Raw genomic sequence first — 27,560 nt, 5'->3', positions numbered from 1 at the left:
TAGAAATATTTGTGAAGCCATAAGGTTTAGAACTGAAACACAGAATTTTATATAAAATAATATTTCATCCCAAATCACTTGCAGTACTTAGAACACTGTATCAGGAGTTGGCTATTATAGTCCCCTGGGGGACAGAAATACTTCAAAAATTCCTTTTGTTTAATTTTTATGCCAAAAAGTAGATGTTTGTATTCTAGGCTTTCTTGTCACAGTTGACATCTTAGTTTTGTATGCGTTTTTTTCAAAGCTTTTATCCAGTGTGATATTATAAAGTAGATCATGTGTCAGAGTAATTTTTAATTTGGAAAAATATCTTTTAATGTTTAATAAACCTAACTCAAAATGCTTTGGTTACTTAGGTGCCAGTTCCTGTTTTTCTGCCTGCTCCATTGGACAGCAGTGAGAAGATTCCTGCAGCAATTGAGGAGCTCAAAAGCAAGGTTTCTTCAGATCCTCTTGATACAGAGTTGCTCTCAATAACAGATATGATGAGTGAAGATGAGGGGAAAACAGAGACTACCAACATCAACAGTGAGCCTACACTATGTTATACCTTGCAAATAAGTGTTACCATTGGTTATTTATAAGTATTTTTACAGTACTTTCCAGGGCATATCATTGTGTTTCAACTTGTTGTGGGGGCGAAGGAAAGCATTGGAACAAAAATATATTCTATATTAAGAGATCTACACTATATTTAGCCGGGTGCCCTCAGACAGAATATCCAAAGCAGGAATTTGGTCCTTGGGCTCTGTTTTAAGCAGGATTTGACCCATAAAATCAACTTAGAATTATTCCTGTCAGTGGAATACAAAACTATAATAACTTGTAATGGACTCTAATAGTGATCAAAGTTCATCTCTAGTTTTTTTTTTTTTTATTTTTTTGAGATGGACTCTTGTCCTGTAGCGCAGGCTGGAGTGCAATAGCATGATCTTGGCTCACTAAGATCTCTGCCTCCTGGGTTCAAGTGATTCTCCTTCCTCAGCCTCCTGAGTAGCTGGGATTACAGGCGCATGCCACTGTGCCCAGCTAATTTTTGTAGAGACAGAGTTTCACCATGTTGGCCGGGCTGATCTCAAACTTAGGTGATCTGCCTGCCTCCCAAAGTGCTGGGATTACAGGTGTGAGTCACCACACCCCCAGTTTTCTTTTATTGCTTATACTAATAAAATAGTTTGCATTATCTAAACTGAGTTTATCTTAACCTCTGTTAGGGCAGTGCTTGTGTTACATGGTATAACATGATGAGTGTGTTGCGGATGGTTCTAAGTCACTTAGAATATTTATTTTCTACCCTTAGCCCTCTGGTGATACCCAGAGCCCTATTTCAACCTTGAGCTAATTCTTACCCTTACACTAAAGGACAAGCAAAATCCTATAATTTTCTCTGGATTTCATAATGAGATAGGTTTTTTGAAGCACTGTGGTAAGGAGTTGTGAAAGTAATTTAGTGGGTTGCAACCAGTGTTTTTAAGAAAAGGAAAAAACCCAAAATGGAACAGTGTAAAAAAATTACAATGTGAATCCGTCATAGAAAGGGTATTATTTTGTGAAACCAGTGTATATCCAGATGTCTTTCTGTTCCCTGCCATCACCTTGTGGTATGTGTTGGATAAAATGCGTTTCTTACCATGATTACAACACAAAAACACTTGAAAGCAACTGATCAAACCATCAAAAGGAGTTGTTAATAAGCGTATATTGAATGATTTGAGAAACCTAGGTCAAAATTCAAAGAGTATTGAAAACTACAGTTGTCTGCCCTCATTAGTTTATTTTTTGACAAAAAGTTGCTTTTAGAAATGCTTTACATGTTGAAGTTGTTTTACTATCAAAGCATACCTATTAACTTTTGAAGGGAGTCTTCCTGTAAAATGTATAGAATTAAAAGTTTTCATATACTTGTGATTAATTATGAGGTTTATAGTAGTTTACATTTTGAGATAGTTTTATATATAATATGCCCTTTTGTGACATTGTATGTATTTTTTTTAACATTGCATTTAAAATTAAATGATTTCCTTTTGCCAGATTAAATACAGATACCATCGGGGTTTTCTATTTTGATTTCTAATGATATTATGGATTGATTTCAGGTGTAATTATTGAAACAGATATAATTGGTTCAGATCTTTTGAAGAACTCTGACCCAGAGACACAGTCCAGCATGCCTGATGTACCATACGAACCAGATTTGGATATCGAAATAGATTTTCCCAGAGGTACTCAAAACCTTTATGACTATAGAATTTAGTTATAAAGTCAACTGTGGTTATGATCATTTACCATTTAATGTTTGTGTCATTGTCTTTTAGCAATGTTCGTATTTTGTTGTTGTTGTTTAAACCCACCTTAACAGTTAACTTCTGGAATGAGATCACTTTGAGCCCAGGAGTTCAAGGCCAGCCTGGGCAACATAATGAAACCCCATCTTTACTAAAAATATAAAATGTAGCCAGGCTTGGTGGTGCATGCCTGTTATCCCAGCTACTCAGGAGGCTGAGGCAGGAGGATTGCTTGAGCCCAGGAGGTGGAGGTTGCAGTAAGCCAAGATCGTGCCACTGCACTCCAGCTTGGGTGGCAAAGTGAGACCCTATACCAAAAAAAAAAAAAAATAAAGAAGTGTTTGTGTCCTTTTTAATTTTAAAATATTGTTAGCTTCTGGGCACTGTGGATCACACCTGTAATCCCAGCACTTTGGGAGGCCAATGTGGGCGGATCACCTGAGGTCAGGAGTTTGAGATCAGCCTGGCCAACATGGTGAAACCCTGTCTGTACTAAAAATACAAAAATTAGCTGAATGTGGTGGTGGGCACCTGTAATCCCAGCTACTTCAGAGGCTGAGGCAGAATTACTTGAACCCGGAATGTGGAGGTTGCAGTGAGTCGAGACTGTACCATTGCACTCCAACCTGGGCAATAGGAATGAAACTCTGTCTCAAAAAAAAAAAATTATATATATATATACACACACACACACACACACACACATACACACACACACACACACACATATACATATATATATAGAGAGAGTGCATTTTTTAAGATCCTTTTGAAAATTAAATTACCTTCAAAGAAAAAATTATTTTTCGGGTCTTTTGTGAAATAAATGTGTCCCATTTTTCATTATTTTCTTAATCCATGGATGGCTAATGAGCACACTGAGTAGAATGTAAAACATTTATTTTTAGGAAAAACATTTAATGGATTGAATCAGATTTGTACTGAGACCATTTAGATCTTATCACTGAACTTCAGACTATAGTAATTTTTCTGATACACATTTTCATGAAAATTCTGTGTTTATATTCATTTTACATATGTTTTTAGGAGTTTGAACTTGGTTTGTCAAATTTACAGACCTTGTTAGGTACAAGTCATTTACTCCCCAGCCCAGCCCAGAATGTCCCCATGTGTGAATGCTGGTTTATATTCTGTGATTAATTCTTTGTTGGCTGTGTTTATGTAACATAAGCCTGTGCCATTACATTTAAAATAAAAGCTCTGATTTGGTTGTCAGCTGCTGAGGAACTTGATATGGAAAATGAATTTTTATTACCACCTGTTTTTGGTGAAGAATATGAGGAACAGCCCAGACCTCGATCTAAAAAAAAGGTACAAAATTTAATAATATTCTTGCATTCACTTAATATCCTATATAGCAATATCTATAGGCAGAGAAGGATACAGTGGTCTTTTAGTGTGCCTGAGAATATGGGAACATATTTTGTTGTTTTCTAGGTTGGAAAAGAATTTAAGAAGTAACCTATTTCCAAGTAATAAAAATATCTCAGAGTTATTAACCTCAACTAAACTGTCTTGGTACAAAGTCAGAAATAGAAAATAGTTGCTCAAGTAGTAAGTTCAATTCTTTGACAAGAATTTAGACTGTTTTCTAGGGAGCTGTTTTTTCCACCATTATTTCTAATGAGATTTATCAGTGAAGTTGAAGTACACAGTTTATTATATCTGGTCTCTTCTAGGCATACCAACACACACAGAAAGAAATGTTGGACAGTTTGATCATTCGGGTAGACCAAATCTACATGCATTAACAAGTGTAATTGTTTTAATATTCTGTCAACTTTCTGTCTCTGACTTCCAACATATAAAGCACGTTTTAAAAATACTTTAAGAAAGATAGCGTTCAAAAATTTTCCCAAAAGAAAAAGCCTGAAAAGGGAGTAGTACTTGCAGTAGAATGAAGGTGAACTCCTGCTTGACACCAAACACAAAAGTTAAAATGAGCCGTAGACCTAAATGTAAAAGCTAAAAATATAAAACTCTTAGAAGAAAACATAGGCCTAAATCTTCCTGGCCTTATTTTAGGCAGTTTCTTAGGTAAGATACCAAAAGCACAGGGGGAAAAAAGGAAAAATAAATAAATAAATTGGACTACATCCAAATTAGAAACTTTTGCATCATAAACAGTATTATCAGGAAAGTGAAAAGGGGACCAGACTAGAGTGGCACCTATAATCCAGCCTTTGGAAGACTGAAGTGGGAGGATTGCTGGAGCCCAGGAGTTTGAGACCAACCTGGGCAACATAGTGAGACCTCTTGTCTCAACAAAAAAATAAAAAATAAAAATTAGCCAGGCATGGTGGCATGTGCCTGTAGTCCCAGCTACTCAGGAAGAGGATTGAGGTTGCAGTGAACTCTGATCATGCCACTGTACTCCAGCTTGGGCGACAAAGTGAGACCTTGCCTCAAACAAAACAAAACTCAAGCATGGATACTTACCTGGCAAGGGAGATACCATGATGACAAAACTCTAGCATGGGCGGCAGAGCGAGTCCCTGTCTCAAAAATAATAAAATAAAATAAAGTGAAAAGGAATGTCATTCTTTATAAGATGGAGTTGTTGAAAAGTTCTTCAATTTCTCTGTTACAGTAATACTTAGATTGTTAGTTTATGAATTGTCTTATATTTATTTTCTCATTATTGGTGACTCTTACTGCAGAATTTAATATGATTTTGTTGCACAAAGTGATCTATGTGAAAACATCATATTTCCTGAAGTGTTATAGGTAACTGTTGTCAGATTCAGGAATACCAGTCAGTTCTAAGCAAATACCTACCTATATTTCATTTTTTTCTTTTCTAATTTCATGACAGATTAAACAAATAACTATATTTTTAATTACAAATGACCCTTCTACAATGCAGTGGTTGGGGTGCTCATCCCCCCTGCATAGTCAAAAATTTGTGTGTAACTTTTGACTCCCTAAAAAGTTAACCACTAGTAGCCTACTGTTCACTGAGCCCCCTTGCACAGTCAAAAATTCATATATTACTTTGACTCCCTAAAAAGCTAACTACTAGTAGCCTACTGTTGATGGGAAGCCTTGCAGATAACAGTTGATTAACATTATTTTATATGTTACATACTGTATTTTTATAATAAAGTTAGCTAGAGAAAAGAATGTTACCAAGAAAATCATAAGAGAGAGAAGATATATTTACGATTCATTAAGTGAAATAGATGATCCTCATTGTTTTCATGTTTAGTAGGCTGAGGAGGAAGAGGAAGGTTGGTCTTGCTGTATCAGATGGCTCAATTGGAAGAGGTGGAAGGAGGTAGGAGAGGCAGGCATATAGAAAAACGTGTGTGTTGAAGTAGACCCCTACAGTTTAAACCCATGTTGTTCAGGGATTGAATCTAATTTGCCTTTGTTGAGAGATGGCTTCTATAAAGTAATGAAATAATGTAGGCTTTAAAAAAGACATTACTGTGGTGTTTTTTCACTAATAGGGAGCCAAGAGAAAGGCTGTATCAGGATACCAGTCTCATGATGATAGTTCAGACAATTCAGAATGCAGCTTTCCTTTCAAATATACATATGGCGTAAACGCTTGGAAACACTGGGTCAAAACTAGGCAACTTGATGAAGATCTTCTGGTATTAGATGAGTTAAAATCTCGTAAGTGTTTTAATCTTGTTTCTCCTAAGTCCTATTTAACATCAAGATTTCTGTTATTGTGTACCTTTAAATTTAAAATACGTAGGCTGGGTGCAGTGGCTCACGCCTGTAACCAGCACTTTGGGAGGCCGTGGCGGGTGGGTCACGAGGGTAGGAGATGAAGCCCATCCTGGCCAACATGATGAAACCCTGTCTCTACTAAAAATACAAAAGTTAAGTGGGTGTGGTGGCATGCACCTGTAGTTCCAGCTACTCGGGAGGCTGAGGCAAGAGAATGGCTTGAACCCAGGAGGCAGAGGTTGCAGTAAGCCGAGATTGCACCACTGCTTTCCAGCCTGGGCGACAGAGTGAGACTCTGTCTCAAAAAAACAAACAAACAAACAAAAAAAAAACCAAACCCATAAATGTAGGTAGCTTAAAATGCCTGTAAGAATGCATTTTATTTTGCTTCAGAGTTCTTATAAAGAATAATGTCAGAAAGTTTCTTAAGACAGTAAATAATAACAATTACTGATTTTTATTTTGTGTTTTTAGCTAAATCAGTAAAGTTAAAAGAGGATCTACTCTCTCACACCACAGCTGAGCTTAACTATGGGTTAGCTCATTTTGTCAATGAGATCCGAAGGCCAAATGGAGAGAATTATGCACCTGACAGCATCTATTATCTTTGCCTTGGAATACAGGAGGTTAGTAACTTGATGGCTGCTTTCAGATATAACATTAATAAGAAAAGTTGTGGTAGTTTTTGTTCCTGCAGCTTTATGGAACCTTTATTGGCTTACCAAGAAAGACAAAAATTTAGTCTCTTTGGAAATACCGTGATATTATAAATGATTAGTTACTTTGTGTTTCTTCTGTAATGCAGTATATATGTTTCTAAAAAACTTGAAGTTCTCCAAAACTTTGTACCAAAACCAAAAAGAATTTATGGGAAAAATAGGATATGGACAGACCACTCAAAACTTTGGCATCTTTTGTAACGCGTCTAACAAAGTTGTATATTTGCCACCATTTATATATACACGTTAAATAGTATAACTTCTCATTAATTCTTTGGCTATTTTATAAAAAGATAACATTCTTTAAGGGTAAAGATAAACTTCATCTTCATGTCTCAGTTTGTTTTCTACAGTAAACACGATGATCAACTTTAAGCAATGACCTCTAGTTCCGAACAGATTCCACAGATTTGTGCCCAGAAGTCAGAAAGAATCTCCAGCTTCACATCTTACTTATTTTGAAATATGGTAGATGACAGGGGAAATCTCTTCAGAGTTTTATTTGTAGGCCTTAAAGTTAATTTTATTATGCTAACAGGTGTTAGATAATGAAATAAATACTGAAGAAAACTAGAATTATCTTAATTTGTGTTTTATTTACTTTTTCTTTAGGATAGAAATTTGCTTAAGATTCTGTAAGTGGTGTTGCAAATACATAGTGCATGGCTGTAAATCACTGTGTATTAAAGGACCATCACATACCTTGCAATAGCAACCTGAAAGATACGTGAATAGGTTCACTTTTTCTTATTCTCCTTTTATAGGTTTACATGTACTTTGAGCCTCATGCTTAGATAATAATATAGGTCCATCATTCCCCAAACATCTGAATACCAGGTTTTTTTTTTTTTTTTTCATGAAAACACACTAAATAGTAAAACCTGACTTAAAGAATTGTGAAGCTACTGTTGTCTTTATTTATTACTCTTAGTGTTAATATTCATCCATTGAATGTTAACCATTGAATTTACTACAGAATTGTTAATGCTTCTAAATAAGTAGAGTGCTTACCCACACCACTCTAGGAATATTAATGTATTATAATTATGTACATGCCATGTGTTTCCCCTGTAAAATCCAGACAATTAGGAATTCCGAAACATGTGACTCCCGTGGTTCTGGCTGAAGGGTTGAAGACCCATGTGTGTATTTCCCTCCTCTTCTTATATTATACCTAGGAGGGAGGGATAGAGTAGGAATAGCATTTATACTGTTCCAGGTATAGGTGAAATCATCTTCCTACTCTAGTTTCAGAACAAATTATTTACTACCTATAAATCCTCTTAAGAGCAAATGGAAGCTAGGTCTTACTTTTGTTACTTGTACCATGCTGTCCACATGTACACAGTTACTCATTGAGTTGGATGATTGTCATGACTTTTTACACAGTAAACCTCTAGATCCCATTTTGGGCTTTTGCGTGTGTGTATTTGTTTGTTTATGATGGTGGAAATTTTTTAAGGAGAACATTTATATTTTAGACATAATTCTGTTATCTATATCAGCTGTTTTTTAAAGTGCTGTAGAGAGCAGCACTGGGGTTGTGGCAAATTAACTCAGCAGGAAGGAGAGAGGTTGAGTTCTAGGCTCCTCTTGTTTTAATTCATTTCTACTTTTTAAGGGCTATGTTTTGGGGTTATGTATGAAATTTCATTTAGAAGAAGTTTCTGCTAGAAACAAGGCTTAAAAGCTTACTATTTAGATAATAAAACTTTTAAAATCAATAAAAATAACAAAATAAGGGGTTCTCTGTCCCACCCATCTCTAGTCTCTATAGTTCCTCTCCCTAGAGACAGTGCTTTCTGCTCTTTTGGCTATTTCCTCGGGCATTACTTGCACATATAAATATAATTAATTTTTATATATTCTTAGGTTCACTATTCCGGTAGGTGGTCTTTTGTTATTTTTTAAATATATCTTAGAATTTTCTGTATACACAATCATGTCACTTATGAATAAGGACAGTTTTACGTCTTTCTGATCTTTCTTTTCTATGCTTTATTACATAGCTTGAGACCTTCCCCCATTTTTCTCTCCTGCCACCCAACCCCTAGTACAGTGTTGAATGGAATTAGTGATAGCAGAAACTCTTGCCAAGTTCCTGATGTTAGAGGGAAGTATTTTGTCTTTAACGGTTAAGTATGATGCACCCTTTAGGGTTTTTTTGGTAGCTTCCTGTTACTAAAGTTGAGGAAGTTTTCTTCCATTCTTAGTTGACTGAGGATTTTTTAACTTTTTATTTTGTTGCCAAGAGGTTTAAAAAAAAAATAATCATAAATGCTTACTGAGTTTTGTCAACTGCTTTTTTGCATCTGTTAAGATATGGATTTTCCCTCTTACTAATAATGGTATGATTATTAATTTTCAGACATTAAGCCAGCCTAACATTCTTGGATAGACTCCACTTGATAATGCTATCTTTTTTATATATTGCCAGATTAGATGTGCTAATATATTGTTGATGATTTTTGTAGATGTTAATGAGAATAAGTAACTCTGAGGTTTTTTTTTTTTTTTTTTAACAATTTGTATTTATAAAGAACATTGTTCTATGAACAACAACAAAACTCAGAAAAAAGGTGATCAGAGTATTATTTCTCACAAAGAAGGCAATTAATTCCCTGGTATCTCAAAATCCTTTACAAAAGGAGCTTCATAAGATGTAGTCAAGAGGTTTTTGGTATGTTACTTTTTTTTTCTTCTTTTTCTTTTCGTCTGCTTTCATTTCAGGCATAATTTCTTCAGCTGTAAGAGCCCCCACTTTCTTGTTCTTTGCCTTCCTAACTTTTTATTTGAGGGTGGCCACATGAATTTTAGTTTCAGTAGAAGCTTCCTTAGGTTTCACATCTGGTTTTTCTTTAGGTGGAATAAAGCTTTGTTTCTTTGCTTGTCTCTTACTGAGGGCTTCTGCTTGTTTAGCCTTTCTTGCTTCCATTTTCTGCTACTGTTTCTGATTTACCTTCGAAAAGTATTCACCTCTAGCCAGTTTGTTTATCAATCTGACTTTCTGGCTGTGGAAGTGGGAATGGTGTATATTCTCTCTAAACATTTTTCTCTTTTGGTTCCTTGCATTTATTCATGTTTTTGTTTGAATTGTGGCAAAAATCTCTCCCAACTTTGTTATTGAAATTCAGAATCTTTTTCCAACTCTTTTAATCATTAAGGTTTTAATATTATAAATTGGATGAATATTCTAGGACTACTTTTCAAACTTCTTTAAGCCACTAAAAGGTCCATTGGCTGAAACTGTGTTTCCCTGAACCATAATGGAACAAGTTCATTAAGAGTTCCTCGATGTGTAGATCCTTTGGGACCAATAAGCTGTTGCCTTTTTACAAATCTCTTTATTTTAATGATGTTATATACAACATCATCCTGAAGAATTCGTACTGCATGTTCAAATGAAACACTCCTTGCTAACACTTTTAGAGCTCTGGTTCCAATGATGGTATATGGATCAAAAGTGTATATATATATATATATATATATATATATATGTATATATTTGAGACGGAGTCTCGCTCTGTTGCCCAGGCTGGAGTGCAATGGTACCATCTCTGCTTACTTCAGCCTCCCACCTCTGGGTTCAAGTGTTTCTCCTGCCTCAGCCTTCTGAGTAGCTGGGATTACAGGTGCCCACCATCATGTCCAGCCAATTTTTTGTATTTTTTAGTACTAGTCGTCTTTGTAGTACTGTTACTGGAAGGAAGGCCTTGAGTGTAAATTGTACAGGTTCTTGGCATTTTGAACAAAGGATTGGACAAAATGCACAATAAAGGAATGAAATACAAGAACAAAGCAGTGAAAGCAGGAATTTATTAAAGCAAGAAAGCACTGAACAGGATGAGAGTGGGCCTGAGCAAGTGGCTCTAGAGCTGGGTTACAAAGTCTTATGGATTTTAAGTAGTCCTTTTGAGATCCTTATCAGTTACCTCTTATCTGTATGAAGGATTTGGTCTGTTACTAATTAAAGGCTGAGGTGCATTGGTGCCTTAGGTGCTTGGCTCGAGGCCAGTCCAAGGCACTCTCTCTCCACCAGAGATCTGGCGGAAGGGGTGGGGATTGTAGGGAGAGCCTTTGATCCTTTGTTACACAGGCTTGGGAAGATGGAGTTTTCCCTTTTGGTTCAGCTTTAGGAAGTTGGCATTAATTGGCCTCAGGTTCCCTGCTCCCAGACCTAATTATTTTGCCTCAGTGAAAATAGTCATGCTGCCCTGGATCTGGTGCACAGTCCGCTAATATTGATGTTCATTCAAGGCTTTCTGTATCAATGGCCAGCACTCTTTCAAGCCTCTCTGTTTTGGGAACAAAGTTGCATAATTGCTTTCCTTCAAGAGTCCTCTGGGATTGTCCTCTTTGGAAAGAGCTGGTTCCTTCCAACCATCAGGAGCAGTAAGGAGTTCCCATTCATTTTGGTGTCTCCTGCTTCTGGTTACGAAATTCACGTTTTCCACCCATTTTTTCTAGCCGATTCAGAGAGAAAGACACCATTTTCAAATTTCTTCTGGTGGAACTGGAAACCTGGCTTTGATTTGGGGGTAATAGTGGCTTCATAAAAGGAGTTGGGGTCAGGCACGGTGTAATCCCAGCACTTTAGGAGGCCAAGGCAGATGGATCACCTGAACTCGTCAAGAGTTCTAGACCAACCAGGCCAACATGGTAAAATCCCGTATCTACTAAAAATGCAAAAATTAGCTGGGCGTGGTGGTGGGCTCCTATAATCCCAGCTACTCTCTTGTTTGTTGAGCAGTCCAGCTCAGGAATCAGTCAACTTTTTTGTAAAGGGCAAGATAGTAAATAATTTACACTTTGCAGACCAAGAGTTAAACATTTAGAATGTAATATAGCTACTTATATATAACTGCTTTAAATTGTAACCATTTATAAAATAAAAGAAAATAATTCTTAGCTCACAGGCTTGTGGGATTGGGCCCACTGGAGCTAGCTAGCTAGTGCTGTATAGTTTGCCTAGACACTCATATAGCTAAAGGTGTATCATTTTAATTTTTCTCTTGTATTGAGTCTGATCTTTATTATTTCCTTAATCTTAATTGGCTTTCTTTTAATCCAGCTTCTTAAAGGTGGAAGCTTAGATAATTGATTTTAGACCTTCTTCTTTTTCAGGAAACTATTTAAAACTGTCAAGTTTTCTCTAAAACTTGTTTACTTAACATAACAAATTTTTATATGTTGTGTTTTAATTTTCCTTAAGGAAAACGATATCACATGAAATTGAGTCTCTGCATTGCTTTTTATTGAATAGATTATGTAAATTTTAGAACTCCAATACTATTAGAGGTTTGAGAGCCAAGTGGATTGCATAATGAATGATTGTAAAGTATGTCTTAAATAGGTTTTTTTTTTCTGTTTTTGTTACTGTAGTAAAATACACATAACATAAAATTTATGGTTTTAACCATTTTTAAGGGCACAGTCCATTGGCATTAAGTACATTCACATTGTTGTGGAACCATCATCACCATCTGTCTCTAGAACTCTTTTCATCTTGCAGAACTGAAACTCTGTACTCACTAAATAATAACTCTCCATTTTCTTCTCTACTGAGCCCTGAAAAGCCACTATTCTACCTTTGTCTCTATGATTTTGACTACCATAGGCACCTCATATAAGTGGAATCATACAGTATTTGTCCTTTTGAATCTGGCTTATTTCACTTAGCTTAATATACTCAAGGTTCATCTGTGTTGTGTAGCATATTTCAGAATTTCGTGTATGTGAGTGTGAGTGAGAGTCTTACTGTGTTTCCCAGGCTGGGGTACAGTGGTGTGATCTCTGCTTAGTACACCCTCAATCTCCTGGGCTCAAATGATCCTCCTGCCTCAGCCCTTTAAGTGGCTGGGAATGTGGGCACGTACCACCACACCTGGCTAACTTTTTTTTTTTTTTTTAAGAGATGGGGTTTCGCCATGTTGCCCAGTCTGGTCTTGAACTCTCCTGGGCTCAAGCAATCCACCTGCCTTGGCCTCCCAGAGTGTTGGAATTAACAGGCTTGAGCCTCTGTGCCTGGCTTCCTTCCTTTTTAAAATAGGCTCCTTATGTATTGATGAATGTTTCCTTAAAAAGTTGTTTTACTACTGAACTGCACATTTAAAAATGGTAAAGATGATAATTTTTTGTTCTGCAGTTTACCACAGTTTTTAAAAATTGTGGAATATATATTTTCGTTATTAAATACATTTTCACAGACTTGACTTCTTTTCAAAAACTCTGGTATTTATAAGCAGCTTTAAAAGTAATCCTGAAACTCAGTGTAAAGATAAGATAACTAAAGTAAACTTTCCAGAAATCAGTGCTGTTTAATGTTAGTTCAAGATGTGTAGAGAAATAGAAGCTGTTTTTGGAAGAGTGTGCATGTGTTTCTGTTGCATTCATTAGTTTTGCTCACATCTGACAATAAAGATAATACAGTTGACAGTAAGTATGATTTTCTTCCATATGTCTATAGAAGAAACAGTATCTTTCGTCGTAAGGACTAGGTCTTACAAATGTCTGCTGAAGTAAATAGTCTTTTTTTTTTTTTTACTCTTCCTCAAAGTAACTGACTTTCCTCCACTGATTTTGTATAAGGAATGGTGGTTACTGTTAAATGTTCACATAATATGGAAATGTTTGAGGAAGAAGGAAAATGATAAGAAATCCTATGATAACCAGCATTAACATTTCATGATCATTCTTTCATATACTATTTTACGTATGTGATCACATATCTGTCATACTAAATTTATTATAAATAGAACTGTAGATACTTTTTTATTGAGATGGAGTCTCACTTTGTCACCCAGGCTGGAGTGCAGTGGTACCATCTCAGCTTACTGCAGCCTCTGCCTCCTGGGTTCAAGCAATTCTCCTGCCTCACCCTCACAAGTAGCTGGGATTACAGGAATGAGCCACCACACCTGGCTAGGTTTTTTGTTTTTTGTTTTGTTTTGTTTTGTTTGTATTTTTAGTAGAGATGGGGTTTTGCCATGTTGACCCGGCTGGTCTCATACCCCTGACCTCAGGTGATCCACCCACCTCAGCCTCCCAAAGTACGAGGATTATAGACAATAGCCACCATGCCTGGCCGCCTTTTTTTCTTTAATCTCTCCCCCCTTATCATTGTTACATTGTTAGCTAGATGTGTATATTTTTCTGTTTTTTATGAACCTGATGAAAGAGATAGTAGTTTTATCAACTAGGAGCACTAGACCGTATTATACACTTCTGCGGCCTGCTTATATATCATTGTGTGCTGTACCACAGTTAATTTAGTAATTCCACAATGATGAGCATTCTCTGTTTTATAAAATTTTGCTGTTAAGACAGTGTATACTTTCCTTCCTCCTCTGCTTCCCTCCTGCCTCACACAAATACAATTATCCTAAAGAACTGATGCTTTTATTTCTGAGATACGATTCCTGAAAGGGTATTAATGGATCTTAAGAAAAGTGTATTTTTTATTTTTAAAGCTATCAACACATTTCTTTCCCTGAAAGTTTGAGGATCTTTTTGTGTTTATTGATCATTTACTTTTCTCTGAGTTTCCCCATTGTCTAATAGGTTGTTTATATTTTTTAGTTTGTGTTAAGTCTTTTATGTGGAGGGATGTATTTTTCAAGAAGAAAAAACTTACTAAATTTAAAAAGATAGTAAACTCACAATGTGACTTGTTAATTTCTGTGTAAATAGATAGTTTTCAAATAATTAAATTCTATTAAAATACATAGAGGATTTCTAAATTTATTTAAGCTTTCTTTATTCAGAGGGCTTTAAGAATTTTCTTTTCTCTTTTTTTTTGAGACAGAGTCTTGCTCTGTTGCCAGGCTGAAATGCAGTGGCGTGATCTTAGCTCACTGCAGCCTCTGCCTCCCCAGTAGCTGGGACTACAGGCACGCGCCACCATGCCCAGTTAAATTTTATATTTTTAGTAGAGACGGGGTTTCACCATGTTGGCCAGGATAGTCTCGATTTCTTGACCTCGTGATCCACCTGCCTCGGCCTTCCAAACTGTTGAGGCATGAGACACCATGCCCAGCCTCTTTATTTTTTAATAGGATTGATGAGGTTGATTTAGGGTATTTGAATCCTTCTTTTATTGGTTAATTCAGCAAACATTAGTCAAAGGGCTATTGTATACTGGCTGCTGGACACTGGAGTAGGCTTTGGAGATTGAGATAAGCATGTTGACAGCTTAAATTTACTGACTGTTTACTGCTTTCCATGTACTATGCTACATGCTTGATCTGTCATTCAGTCCTCTCAACAACTTTACTGTAATTATCAGCATTTTTTGATGAGGAAATTGCCCAAGTTACACAGCTCATAAATTTTGAATCTGGTGAGCAGTTTGAATTAAAAGCCATTACAGAGTGTTCCACTCAAAGATTTGAAATATACAGACAAATAATATTTAAATAATGTTATATTCATTGTGTGTAAGTAACACTGAATTGGAACTAATTAATTCTATCTATATACTATAAAAAAGTATAGGAATGTAGAAGACATTGAGTTTTAAATTTTAAGTTGAATTTTGAAGGACTTGTAGAAATTTATTCAGCAAAAGCATGAGAGAAGGACAGTGGCAGTATAAGGACACAGTTTACCAGGAGCTACTTAGCCTGGCTGGAATGTAGAATGTGAAGTGGAGAGAGCTTTGAGGTGATGAGGGTGGGGGCTGTGGTAAGTAACAGTCATATCACAAAGGCCTCTATTCCTTGATAAAATGTTTAGATTTCGTCTTTATCCAGGGAGAAACATGAAAAGGTTTTAAGTATTTTTAAAGATGACACTTGAAATTTTTTTTTCCTTGGGCATAGGCATCTGAAAGCTGAAATATTTTCATTGAAACACAAATTATTATGCAGAACGGCTGATTTGTAGCTTAAATTAATTGAAGGGTTATTTTATATTATTATTAAGCTTTAGTCAAATGACATTTAATAATTGATTGGAGAGACTTAAATATAAAATCTGATAGCCCTCAAATTATGAATGTCATATTCCCAATATTTATTTAATTTTATAAATTGTCATGTATATTGTTTACACGTTTCTTGCTTTAGCTAGCTCTCCAAAACATTTGACAATATTATTGTTTGTCATATTAGTGACTGTACTTGTCTGAACAAACATGCCAATAGTCTAAACATATCTAAAATACACGCTTTTCAACTCTCTATTAGCTATGTTTTATGAGATTTTCATTCTGCTTCTCAAGTACCAGAACTGTAATTTGTGTTTAGGTAAGTGGATATCTATCAATGTGCTGCCTTGCCCTACAAAGTGTTTTTAATCCATAAGAAACAGGGCTTTTGAAATATGGCTAATCTGAAATGAGACGTATTCTGAGTGTGAAATATATACAAGATTTTAAAGAATTTGTATTTTTAAAATATTAAATATTTTTACATTATATGTTGGAATTACATGTTTTGGATATATTGGGTTAAGTAAAATATTATACTTGTTTCTTTTTCATTTTTAAAATGCGGGCCGGGTGCAGTGACTCATGCCTGTAATCCTGGCATTTTGGGAGGCCAAGGCGGGCGGATCACCTGAGATCAGGAGTTCAAGACCAGCCTAACCAACACGGTGAAACCCATGTTGAACTTTTTTGTATTTTTAGTAGAGACAGTAGAATTATCTCTACTAAAAATAGAAAAATTAGCTGGGCTTATGACACACGCCTGTAACCTCAGCTACCCTGGAGGCTGAGGCAGGAGGATCGCTGGAACCTGGGAGCCAGAGGCAGCATGAGCCAAGATCACGCCACTGTACTCCAGCCTGGGTGATGGAGTAAGACTCTGTCTCAAAAAATAAATAAATAAAATAAAAATAAAATGTCACTACTAGAATATTTAAAGTTAATTGTGTAACATGTTCTATTTTTATCATTTGATACTGCTCTTTATAAGATGTTCCAGAATTATCTAGGAAGCGCTACATTTTTCACGTATAGTCCCAAAGAAATTTAAGTAAAATGAGAGACCTGTAACTCTTATGAAAGGAATTTAAATTTTTTTAAATGTATGCTTATTAATTCAAATAATTTTATAATTGAAGACTTTCTGTGAAGATTTTTTATTTTTTATTAAGAAAGCTACTCTTAAGGCAGACTTGTTCTATCAGGGAGTTTTCTGTAGGGTTAGTTACTATAAGTTGCTGCTCTTCTTCACAGGTTTTCTTTGCCTCTGTTCTGAAACCATGCATTCGTTTCCTCTGTAGATTCTCATTGGTTGCAAGGGCTTTGATGATAAGGCAACCATGTATGTATATAATAGATGTTTGTAAGTTGTGACTGCTTATGATGGAAAATAACAGCAACAATAATATGGCATTGCTTCCCATACTACCACAATGAGTAATAAAACATTGTGTAATTCATTCTGTAACAAGAGTAGCAGATCATTTATCATGGATTGCCTAGAGAAACCTTTTCAGAAGGATTAAGTATTGGCACTTCATTTAGGAACTGCATTTAGTAGAGCTGGGTTGGGAACTTAGTAGTTTTTGGTTTATTATTATTGCTAAGGGTCTGAACGTTACACAGAAATTTTCTCTTTGTGCTGGATTTACAGATGAAAATAATTATTTCAGAATCCTTTCCCTCTGCTTTTTTTTGTTTTTGTTTTTTTTCGAGACAGAGTCTTGCTTCTTCACCCAGGCTGGAATGCAGTGGCGCTATCTCGGCTCACTGCAAACTCTGCCTCCCAAGTTCAAGCAGTTCTCTGCCTCAGCCTCCCAAGTAGCTGGGATTACAGGTACTTGCTGCCACACCCAACTAATTTTTGTATTTTAATAGAGACGGGGTTTTACCATCATGGCCAGGCTGGTCTTGAACTCCTGACCTCGTGATCCGCCTGCCTCAGCCTCCCAAGTGCTGGGATTATGGGCATGAATCACCGCGCCCAGCCTTCCCACATTTTTTATTATGCATGTTGCTTTATGATAAAAACAAAAAACATAAATTGCTATTCTAAACTTGGGGGTTTTAGTGATTATTTTATGTAATACTCAACTAAGTTTGTAGTTTTAGAAATCCAGGAACAATACAGAAGTTTATAGTCTTGTTGAATAGATGGAATCATGATGTTGTATTTTAAGCAATCAGTGCTATTCTCATTCATAACGATGAGGATCTGCAGATAGTTTAGGAAATGGTATTGTTAGAGCATCTACCCTTTGACTAACCCAAAAGCAGGGGAGAAATCTAGCATTGTCACTTTATTGATTTTCCAGGCTTTTATCAGTTGGTCTATCATTGTATTGGAAAGACATTAATTAGTTTTTGTTCTACTGTTTTAGAATTTTGCTGATAACATATTCCTTTGACTAGTTTGAATAACATCGGATCAACTCAGATGATGGCATTCTTACATTTTGATTAGTGTATACCTGGTGTACATTTTTTCTTTTACTTTTCACTTACCTGTTCTTTTATTTAAAATAGGGTTTTTGTAGATAGCATATTATTGAACATTGCCTTAGAAAAATTGAATCTGACAATATCTGTCTTTTTTTTTTTTTTTTTTTGACTGGGTCTCACTCTGTCCCAGGCTGGAGTACAGCGGTGTGATCTTGCGGCTCACTGCAGCCTTGACCTCCCAGGCTCAAGCTATTCTCCTGCGCCAGCCCCTCAAGTAGCTGGGACTACAGGCAGACGCCACCATGCCTGGCTAATTTTTGTACTTTTTATTTTTTTTTTTGAGACAATCTCGCTCCGTTGCCGGGCGCCAGACTGGAGTGCAGTGGCGCGATCTCAGCTCACTGCAACCTCCGCCTCCTGGGTTCAAGCAGTTATCCTGCCTCAGCCTCTTGAGTAGCTGGGACTACAGGCGCGTGCCACCACGGCCAGCTAATTTTTGTATTTTTTAGTAGAGACGGGGTTTCACCATGTTGGCCAGAATGGTCTTGATCTCTTGACCTCGTGATCTGCCTGCCTCGGCCTCCCAAAGTGCTGGGATTACAGGCGTGAGGCACCGTGCCCGGCCCTGTACTTTTTTTTTTTTTTTAGGAGACGGGTCTCAACATCTTGCCCGGGCTTGTCTTGACTCCTGAGCTCAAGTGATCCGCCCGCTTTGGCCTTCCAAAGTGCTGAGATTACAGGCGTGAGCGACTTCTTCCAGCCCAGTATCTGTCTTTTAATTGCTGTTTAGAGCGGGAACCAACAGGCTTTTAAAATAAAGGACCAAATGGTACATGGTTATAGGTCATGCTTGTCTGTGTCATGCAACCATTCAACTATGCCATTATAACATGAAAGCTGCTGTAGACAGTATGCAAATGAACCAGTATGTTGGTATTCCAAGAAAATTTTATAAAAATAGGCATGGACCAGATAAGGCTCCGGGACTCTAGTTTGCTAACCTTGGCTTAGACCCACTGCTGTCATTGGATTAAAATCTATTGTCCTTCAGGTTGTTTTGTATTCCATCTATTCTTTGTTTTTGCATCTTTTTCTGTTTTATGATTCCACTTTATTTCCACTATTGGCTTATTATTTGTACCTCTTAAGTTTTTTTACTTGTTGCCTTAGGTGTACAATCTGCATCTTTAATTACATGTTTACCTTCAAATAATACTATCCTACTTTGCATGTAGTTTAAGAGCCGTAGAACAGTGTGCTCCCAATTCTTGCCTTCTATCCTTCATACTATTATCATATAATTTTATGTTTTCTTTTTAAATTTCACTAATAAACATTACTACTTTAAATGATTTTGTAACCACCCTCACTGTTAAGATTTTTCTAGGTTTGTGACAGTGAGTTACAAGATTCATAAATTTGCACTGTTGTACAGGTGGAGAATTAGAAATATAGAGACAATAAGAAAAAAGCATTAGCCTGACAAAGTCAGAGTGCTAGAAGAGAGCTTTCAATAGCTACAGATAACATTTCACCCCATCCTTACCACTCAGTACTTTTCTTTAGTTACTACCTTGATTACTTACTTTATAAGAAAAACACTGAAAAAAAAAAAATCACTCTTGTTTTAAAATTTAAATTCTTCTTTATGTACTATATAATAAACACTGGAATCAGATATTGTTTTGTTTTGTTTTTTGTCTGACAGACTGAAGATTATCATCCAGTTTTTATATTATCAATTCTGGGGTATTTCAGTTTTGAGTGCTTCAAGCAAAAGATCTGTTGACAATTTATGATTTTTTATAATTTCTAGGTACATTCATAAAATCAGTCACTCATGTTTTAGTAGTATGCTTGTATTTCAAAGACATGAAACTTTATTTTTTTCTTAAGAAAGAGTATAATATGTTCACCATAATTAGCTGATTTTCTTTCAAGAAAGTTTGTGGGGCTTTTTTTTTTTTTTTGTAGTACTTGTGTGGAAGTAATCGAAAAGACAACATATTTATTGATCCTGGATACCAAACTTTTGAGCAAGAATTGAATAAAATTCTACGAAGCTGGCAACCAAGCATACTTCCAGATGGTAATGCTGTTTTAAATAAAGGTGTTGCTCTCTTGATATTGGGATTGTTATTTTTACAGAGTATGTTTGAAAATATCAAGAAGTCATTTAAATTAGATAACAATTTCTGAACACTTATTCATGAGCTTACCTGCTGTTCACCTCTTGTTGAATTAGAAATGAATGTGGTCAATAACTACCGTTTATGAAGAACTTTGTAAGAAATGTGGTCTACTTCCTCTGGAGTATGAGACTGGATGTTCATGTCTTAAGCCTTCTAGTGGCATTTCTGATGTAAATTTCTCTTAAACCACTGTTTTCAATATATGAAGAAAATGTGTATGTATATGGAGTCACCAATTTTTTTCAGGAATTTAAATTCCCCGATTTTAATTTTAAAAGGATTTACATTTTTTCTGACCGCTGTTTGCTTGTCCTACTGAAGAACAGATGCAAACATCCAGTCCCTTATTCCATAGATAATAATTCCATAGTAGCCTCTCTATTATTAACTGCATAAGTATTTTTAAAATTAGTTGATCTAAATTAATGGTGAATTGGTATAGATTTGTCCTTAAATTAACTGTATCTACTTCTAGATGGTTAAATGAAAACTTATTTATTATAATTTTTTAAAAATAGTTCTCTCTATTTAAGGGTCAATATTCTCTCGAGTTGAAGAAGACTATCTCTGGAGGATAAAACAACTAGGATCACACTCTCCAGTAGCTCTTCTGAATACACTGTTCTACTTTAACACTAAGTATTTTGGCCTGAAAACAGTGGAACAACACTTAAGACTTTCCTTTGGCACTGTGTTTAGGCACTGGAAAAAAAATCCTTTAACGATGGAAAACAAAGCATGTCTTCGATACCAAGTGTCTTCCTTATGTGGAACAGATAATGAAGGTAGTGTAACAGATATCTTCCTTTTTATTTTTTGAGACGGAGTTTCTCTCTTGTTGCCCAGGCTGGAGTGCAATGGTGCAATCTTGGCCCGCCGCTCCACCTCCTGGGTTCAAGCGATTCTCCTGCCTCAGCCTCCCGAGTAGCTGGGATTACAGGCATGTGCCACCATGCCTGGTTGACATTGTATTTTTAGTAGAAACAGGGTTTCTTCATGTTGGTTAGGATGGTCCTACACTCCCGACCTCAGGTGATGTGCCCGCCTCGGCCTCCCAAAGTGCTGGGATTATAGGGGTGAGCCACCGCACCCGGCCTGGATTTCCATTTTGAGATGTCTATAGTAGGGATATCCAAACCTTGCATTATTAAAGACTACCTGGGCCACCTGTTAAGAATCTAACAGGTGTCATTTTTATAAGACATCCTATGTCTTCTTAAGATGTCTCAGTTCCTTTTGTTTGAAAAATTGTTACCAGAAGAGCCTTAACTTAGAACTCCAAGGAGCACCTAGTCCTATTTTTGGTATATAACAGATACCAAGAGTGATCTTTATGTCTTTCTTTAAGATTAGTTTAGGAAGTTTGTTTCATTTTTATTTTTTAAGATAAAATTACTACTGGAAAAAGAAAACATGAAGATGATGAACCAGTATTTGAACAAATTGAAAACACAGCCAATCCTTCCAGATGTCCTGTGAAAATGTTTGAATGCTACTTGTCTAAAAGGTGAGTGTTAATGATACTTAACTTTTAAAAATGGTAGAATTTGGCTGATTGAAATTTAACATTACCAATAGGTGTTTTAAATGGATTTTTTCTGAGACTTCTTCTCTCTCAATTATACCCAAGTTCATTCAGTTATAGTCTTTTAGTTTGAAATACCCAGCTTGTACATCATACTTAGAGTTTAAGCATATGTTAAGAAATCACCCTCTACTAATGAAATTACTACTGCTGTCATTTTTTTTTTTTTTTTTTTTTTGTGTTGGGGTCTTGCTGTCTCACCCAGACTAGAGTGCAGTGGCTCATGATCACAGCTCACTGCAACCTCAAACTGCTGGGACTACAGGCATGTGCCTTCATAGCTGGCTAATTTTTGTATTTTTTGTAGAGACAGTCTCGCTGTGTTGCCCAGGCTGGTCTTGAACTCCTGACCTCAACTGATACTCGTGCCTCAGCCTCCCAAAGTGCTGGAATTATAGTCATGAGCTACTGTGCCTGTCATTTTCTTTTAAATTACAGCAATTCCAATGACTGCAAAGCAGGGGACACAAACTTTTTCTTAAAGAGTCAGATGATAAATATTTTAGGCTTTTGGGGCTATAAATCTCTACTGTAACTAGTCGGTTCTCTTGTAACTAGAAAGCAGCCGTATGCTATATATGTTTAATGGCATGTGGCTATGTTATAATAAAACTTTACATAGGCAGGTGGGTGGCTATAGTTTGCCAGTGCCTGTTGTAAAGGTATGTTCAAAGGTAGTATAGATAGGTGGAAATGTAAATGAAGTATTTACATTTAAGAGAAAACAGTCAAGCAGGTATGAAAAATGGAATCATATTCTGGAATTTTTTTCCCCCAATCTCAGACCAACAGGCATTTTTAAAAGTTTAAGCCAATAAAATGTTTAGAGACCATCGATTATTTTATGCTTGCCTGTTGCTTTAAGTAAGTACTCTCTAATATTCAAAAGGTCAGCATGAATTCAAAATATACTTCCCTATTTAAACAAATTTATAAATTACAGTTAGGTCCCTGGGATGGCCCTCAAGAACTTGTAAAAAACAATAATGTCATGCTTATGATGGTAGTAGTACAAGTTGAATGCCTCTTATCCAAAATTGCTTTTAGATTTCAGATTTTTTCAGAATTTGGAATATTTGCATATATATTATGAAATGTCTTGGGGATAGAACCCAACTCTAAACATGAAATTCATTATGCTTCATACACACCTTATACATGTAGCCTGAAGATAATTTTATTTATGTAGCCTAAAGGTGATTTTATTTTCCCCTTGGGGATGCTGAATAATCTGTGTGCCTGTGTTTTGGCTGTAAACTCCTCACATGAGGTCAGGTGTGGAACTTTCTGCTTTTAGTATCATTTTGGCACTCAAAGAGTTTCAGATTTTGGATTTTTGAATTAGGGATGCGTAACCTGTATTTCTCACCATGGTTGTCCTATTTGGCTGCAACAGTGTCAGGGTCTTTGGTTGATAGTAACTATTTACTACGTGGAAGTTCCTGTCTCACTGTTACCTTGTTGGTATTTTAAAAATTAAGTTTCTATTAATTATGTAATGCTGTAAGAATTTTTAAATTTTATATGCTGCCATATTTCCTCAATTCTAAGACATTTTCACATTTTACTATTTCTGAAACTGGAATGCACAGTTTAAATCATTGCATCTTGAAATCATAATTGACAGTGTTTCACTTGCTTAATGGTAACATTAAAATAATGAGTGGTATGTCTATTGATAGTGTCTTGGTTTCCGTGAAATAGAGTTAAAATTGTAGTTGGAAATCTCTATCACAGAAAATAACTTTGAGAATACTTTAATGAAAGTAGTGGAGACATTGAGGCATAGGGTCTGATTATATAATGTGATTAATGGGGTCTGAATTATTCTTGAAAGAAGAAAAAAATGTGTGAAATTTTGTATGTATTTTGTGAAATTGACTTTTTCTCTCTCCATCCTCCCCCTCCAAAGTCCACAGAATCTTAATCAGAGAATGGATGTTTTTTATTTGCAACCAGAATGCTCTAGTTCTGCAGATAGCCCTGTCTGGTACACATCTACTTCACTGGACCGAAACACCTTGGAAAATATGCTTGTACGGGTTCTTCTAGTAAAAGATATTTATGATAAAGACAATTATGAACTGGATGAAGACACAGACTAAAAAGGAACGTTTTGGAAGCAATCGGGATAAAACAGCATTAGATAGTCATGCTGCTAGATCTTTATTATGGAAAACATTTCAAGTTTACTCCTTCTGTTTTGAGTTTTGTAGCAGTGTACCCACACTGGGTATTACCATGTAAATAATCTGTGAGTGAAAGTTGCCATTATTCTATGTAGTGGTTTTAGGATACTTAACAAATACATTCAAATTCTTTTTTTATTATTATTTATTTGATTAGGTATGTTTGTAACTTTTTACATTACAGAATATGAATGAGAATGTGCCATGTATAATTTTTTTCTTGTAGTAAGAAACATCCATATTGCACAACTCTACTGTTGGAAAGCTTCCTTGGAAGGGGGCTCTTTTACTGGGTTCTTAACCAGATGGTTGTGTATGGGTAGCACTACTAAAAGTTTAGAACTTGCAGTATCTTTCGGAGTTTTTAAAATAAACTGTAAACTAATAGGCTGGGGTTTTTGTTTTGTTTTGGGGGGATTTTTTGTTTGTTTTGTTTTACATTTTAGTTACTGAAGCCTTACAGTAAGGTTATGTAGAGAGATACCATCTTCTGTACCAAAAATAGACAAGAGAATGCTGTCAATATTGGTGTACTGTAATGTGAATCTATACTGGTGAAAACAATTTTTTGTTCCCCTTATTAAAACCTTAGTGTCCTTTTCTCATTTGTGGCTTTCTGCATCACCCAATCAATAATATATATATATATATATATGTATGTGTATATGTATATATATATATATAAATGATTATAAGTTGAGAACAAGATTATCAAGACATTTTCTTTGTAAAAATGTCTGATGAAAGTATAAAATTGTTTTATTTTATGCCAGCCATAAATATCTGAAATCCTCTTCATTTACAGAGGTTTTTTATTTCTTATTTTCTCTCATATACAGATCACGCTGCAATATTACCTGTGTAGTACTCTAAAACTTAACCAATTTTATCAGAATTCCTGTGCCTGCTGACATTGGATAAAATTATTTTTAGAAATTCCACTCTTGAAATAGTTACAGAAAGTCAAGCGACATTAAATAAGATAGGATCACATTTTATTACGAAGATTACCAGTGTAGTAAGTCTGATATTGCAGATGATTGAGGAACAAAGAAACTAATAGAGAAAGTCAATCTCAGAGGAAATCCCATTAAATATGTTAAATTGTTTGGCTTTTTAAATTACTTCTTATAGAAGATTGCATCAAAAAAACAAACAAACAAAAAAAAAAACTTTGTGCTTCTGCATAGCAATTTATCCATCCAGACCTTTTCTTTTAGAGTAAGGAAACTTAAAATCTACTTTCTAAAGACTGAACAAAGTACTAGTTGCAAATTATGTTGAAATCATTTTCTAGCATGTGTGTAATCATGTTTTCTTCTGATTCCTGAATGACCATTGTAGCATTAGTTTTTAGAAATTGTTCAGGGGGAAATTAAGCTATTTTCCATAGTCGTTAGGCAATTGCTTCCTTCAGATATTCCTCTCTCCCATATGGATAAATGTTACAGCACACGGAAGAAATTTTCTCAATTCTGATTTGGAAAATTTCACAGGTGTGATTGTTGTATATTTAAGCAATAATTATCTGAATGTTTTTGGCTTAAAATTACTTTATAATGTTCTAACTTGTTTTATAAGTTTGAATGACTTTTCTGTCCCTTGATTTTATATTACTGAGTGATAATCAGACTGATAGTAGCAAATCTGATATTACATGACTAAAATAGATTGCTGATTGTCTATTTAATGAAGACAAGTGGGTAACATATTTAAAATATATAATACAAAAATTTCCTCTAACTTACCTTTTTCCAGAACTACTTCTTTAAGCACTTTTCCTATTAATGCCTATTGTTGATTAAAAGATGGTTAATTCTAACCATCTTTTAGTCTTCAAAGTGGTGCTATATTCCATCAAGAGCAATAAAGTTTTTCCCAGGTGTCACTTAATTGTATATGCTACCAAATACCATAAATTTCTGCCATAGTAGTACTATCAAGCACCTTGTCTTGCTATTTACATTTTCTTCATTTGTACATTTTTAGCTTTTCTAAGTGGAAATGTCTTACATAATTTTGATCTGGACATGATTGAGGATTTAGAGCTCTTGTCTTTGTCTTGATTGCAATCCAATGATAGATTAACTTGATTCTCAGGGGGAAAAGAAAAAGAAAAACTTATTTTATGAGAATTGTTTGTTTTGTGAAACTTACTTCACCTAGAACACATTTCATTGATTCTTGGATCTTCTTAGTTTATGTGGTCATAGTTGGCTGCTGAGAAAAGGACAATGAAATGACAGCAATTTTCTTTTGCTTCTAGGTGATCTCTGATTATAGATAGCATCCTGTAAATATAACCTTATTGTCTTGAAATGTTTATTGAAGATGCTATATTTTTCTGTTCTGTTTTCTGAAGATTTTGGCATTTAAAGTGATCCAGTGAAAAATATTTATCCACATTGAAGAAAGTGGATTTCCCATGCAAATTGAATCTTCATTAACACATTTTTAAAGGCTTTACTGTATTAGGAACATAGATATTAAAGGATTTTTCTAGGCAAGAAGCCCAACTTTTTTTCCATAAAAATATTTTTTGCTTAAATAGTAACTCATGGTTTTCTTTTATTAAGTGGGGTTGTTGCCAGTGTGTTAAACATTGAAATAGGAGGATGCATATTGTATTATGCATTCAAATTTATCACTGTTTTTCTGAGAGACTTTCCCTTTGTCCTTTCCAGTTATGATTTGGGAATGGGGTCACTTGTTTATGCATAGTATTAAGGGTTATATAGTATGAAGAAATCATAAAATTGCAAGTTTTGGTTTGCATTACTCTAATGTGGGTTCATTTAATCTGAGATCTTAAATATCTTGCAGCCTTAAATCACTACAAACATTTGCGTTCTTATTATGCCAGTTATTTCCAAAATGTATTGTTATACATGTCACTTATGTTTTTAAGCTAATATTACTGTAGGATAATCTCCTTGTTCCCCTCAAAATAGTCATGAAAGTGTACATGAAAATATTTTTAAAGAATAAATTTCTTTAAATTACATACTTTTGGATTTCCCCCTTAATAAGCCCCTTACTCATTTTTAGAGAAGATTTTGAATTTCATTCATTCCATTCTCCTGTGTTCTGAGGATTAGACCATATCAATTTAGAAGCTGGTGTCCAGAACAGGCTATCTCTATCAGTTTGGATCTGAAAATAGAAACAACCCAAAGTGGTGTTTCAATTCGTACTTTTTTTCTTCACTCGGAAGTTTGATGTCAGAGGGACACCTCAAATAAGTGACTGTGATCCCCTGCCTTGTAACAAAGTGGAAAAGAGGAAGTCCCTAAAATCTGGTCAAGTGATGTCCTAATTAGTAACTGAGTTAAGCAAGTTCATGAATTTAGGCCTTTTGGGAAAGAAAGAGGATATAAGATTTGACCTGTAAGTATTAGTAGAACCAAAGAGAGGGCCACAGACCATTAGTTATTAAGAGTTGTGGGCCGGGTGCGGTGGCTCAAGCCTGTAATCCCAGCACTTTGGGAGGCCGAGGCGGGTGGATCACGAGGTCAAG

General features: G+C 35.5%; 1 protein-coding gene and 1 pseudogene across 5 annotated transcripts in view; one reads left to right on the top strand and one right to left on the bottom strand.

Annotated features, from left to right (window-relative positions):
* Nucleotides 1–24,644, top strand: part of ZMYM2 (zinc finger MYM-type containing 2) — a 123,041-nt gene extending 98,397 nt beyond the window's left edge. For 3 of the 5 annotated variants that reach the window (XM_032260144.1, XM_032260146.1, XM_032260145.1), the window contains 9 exons: nt 360–531; nt 2,100–2,225; nt 3,526–3,620; nt 5,762–5,930; nt 6,465–6,616; nt 20,052–20,166; nt 20,803–21,054; nt 21,656–21,776; nt 23,767–24,644. In XM_032260144.1, the coding sequence (XP_032116035.1) occupies nt 360–531; nt 2,100–2,225; nt 3,526–3,620; nt 5,762–5,930; nt 6,465–6,616; nt 20,052–20,166; nt 20,803–21,054; nt 21,656–21,776; nt 23,767–23,959 (1,395 nt within the window). In that variant the 3' untranslated portion in view covers nt 23,960–24,644. The remainder of the gene's footprint in view (nt 1–359; nt 532–2,099; nt 2,226–3,525; nt 3,621–5,761; nt 5,931–6,464; nt 6,617–20,051; nt 20,167–20,802; nt 21,055–21,655; nt 21,777–23,766) is intronic. The other 2 variants (XM_032260147.1, XM_032260143.1) reach the window with 1 other exon arrangement.
* Nucleotides 9,363–11,523, bottom strand: LOC116537854 (annotated as a pseudogene).
* Nucleotides 24,645–27,560: the final 2,916 nt, after the last annotated feature.

Source organism: Sapajus apella, unplaced genomic scaffold (genome assembly GCF_009761245.1).
Source record: "Sapajus apella isolate SASKATOON/1434 unplaced genomic scaffold, GSC_monkey_1.0 scaffold114, whole genome shotgun sequence".
Lineage (NCBI taxonomy): Eukaryota > Metazoa > Chordata > Mammalia > Primates > Cebidae > Sapajus > Sapajus apella.
The sequence above is the reverse complement of the archived record's forward strand: the minus strand, read 5'-3'. Positions and strand labels throughout refer to the sequence as shown.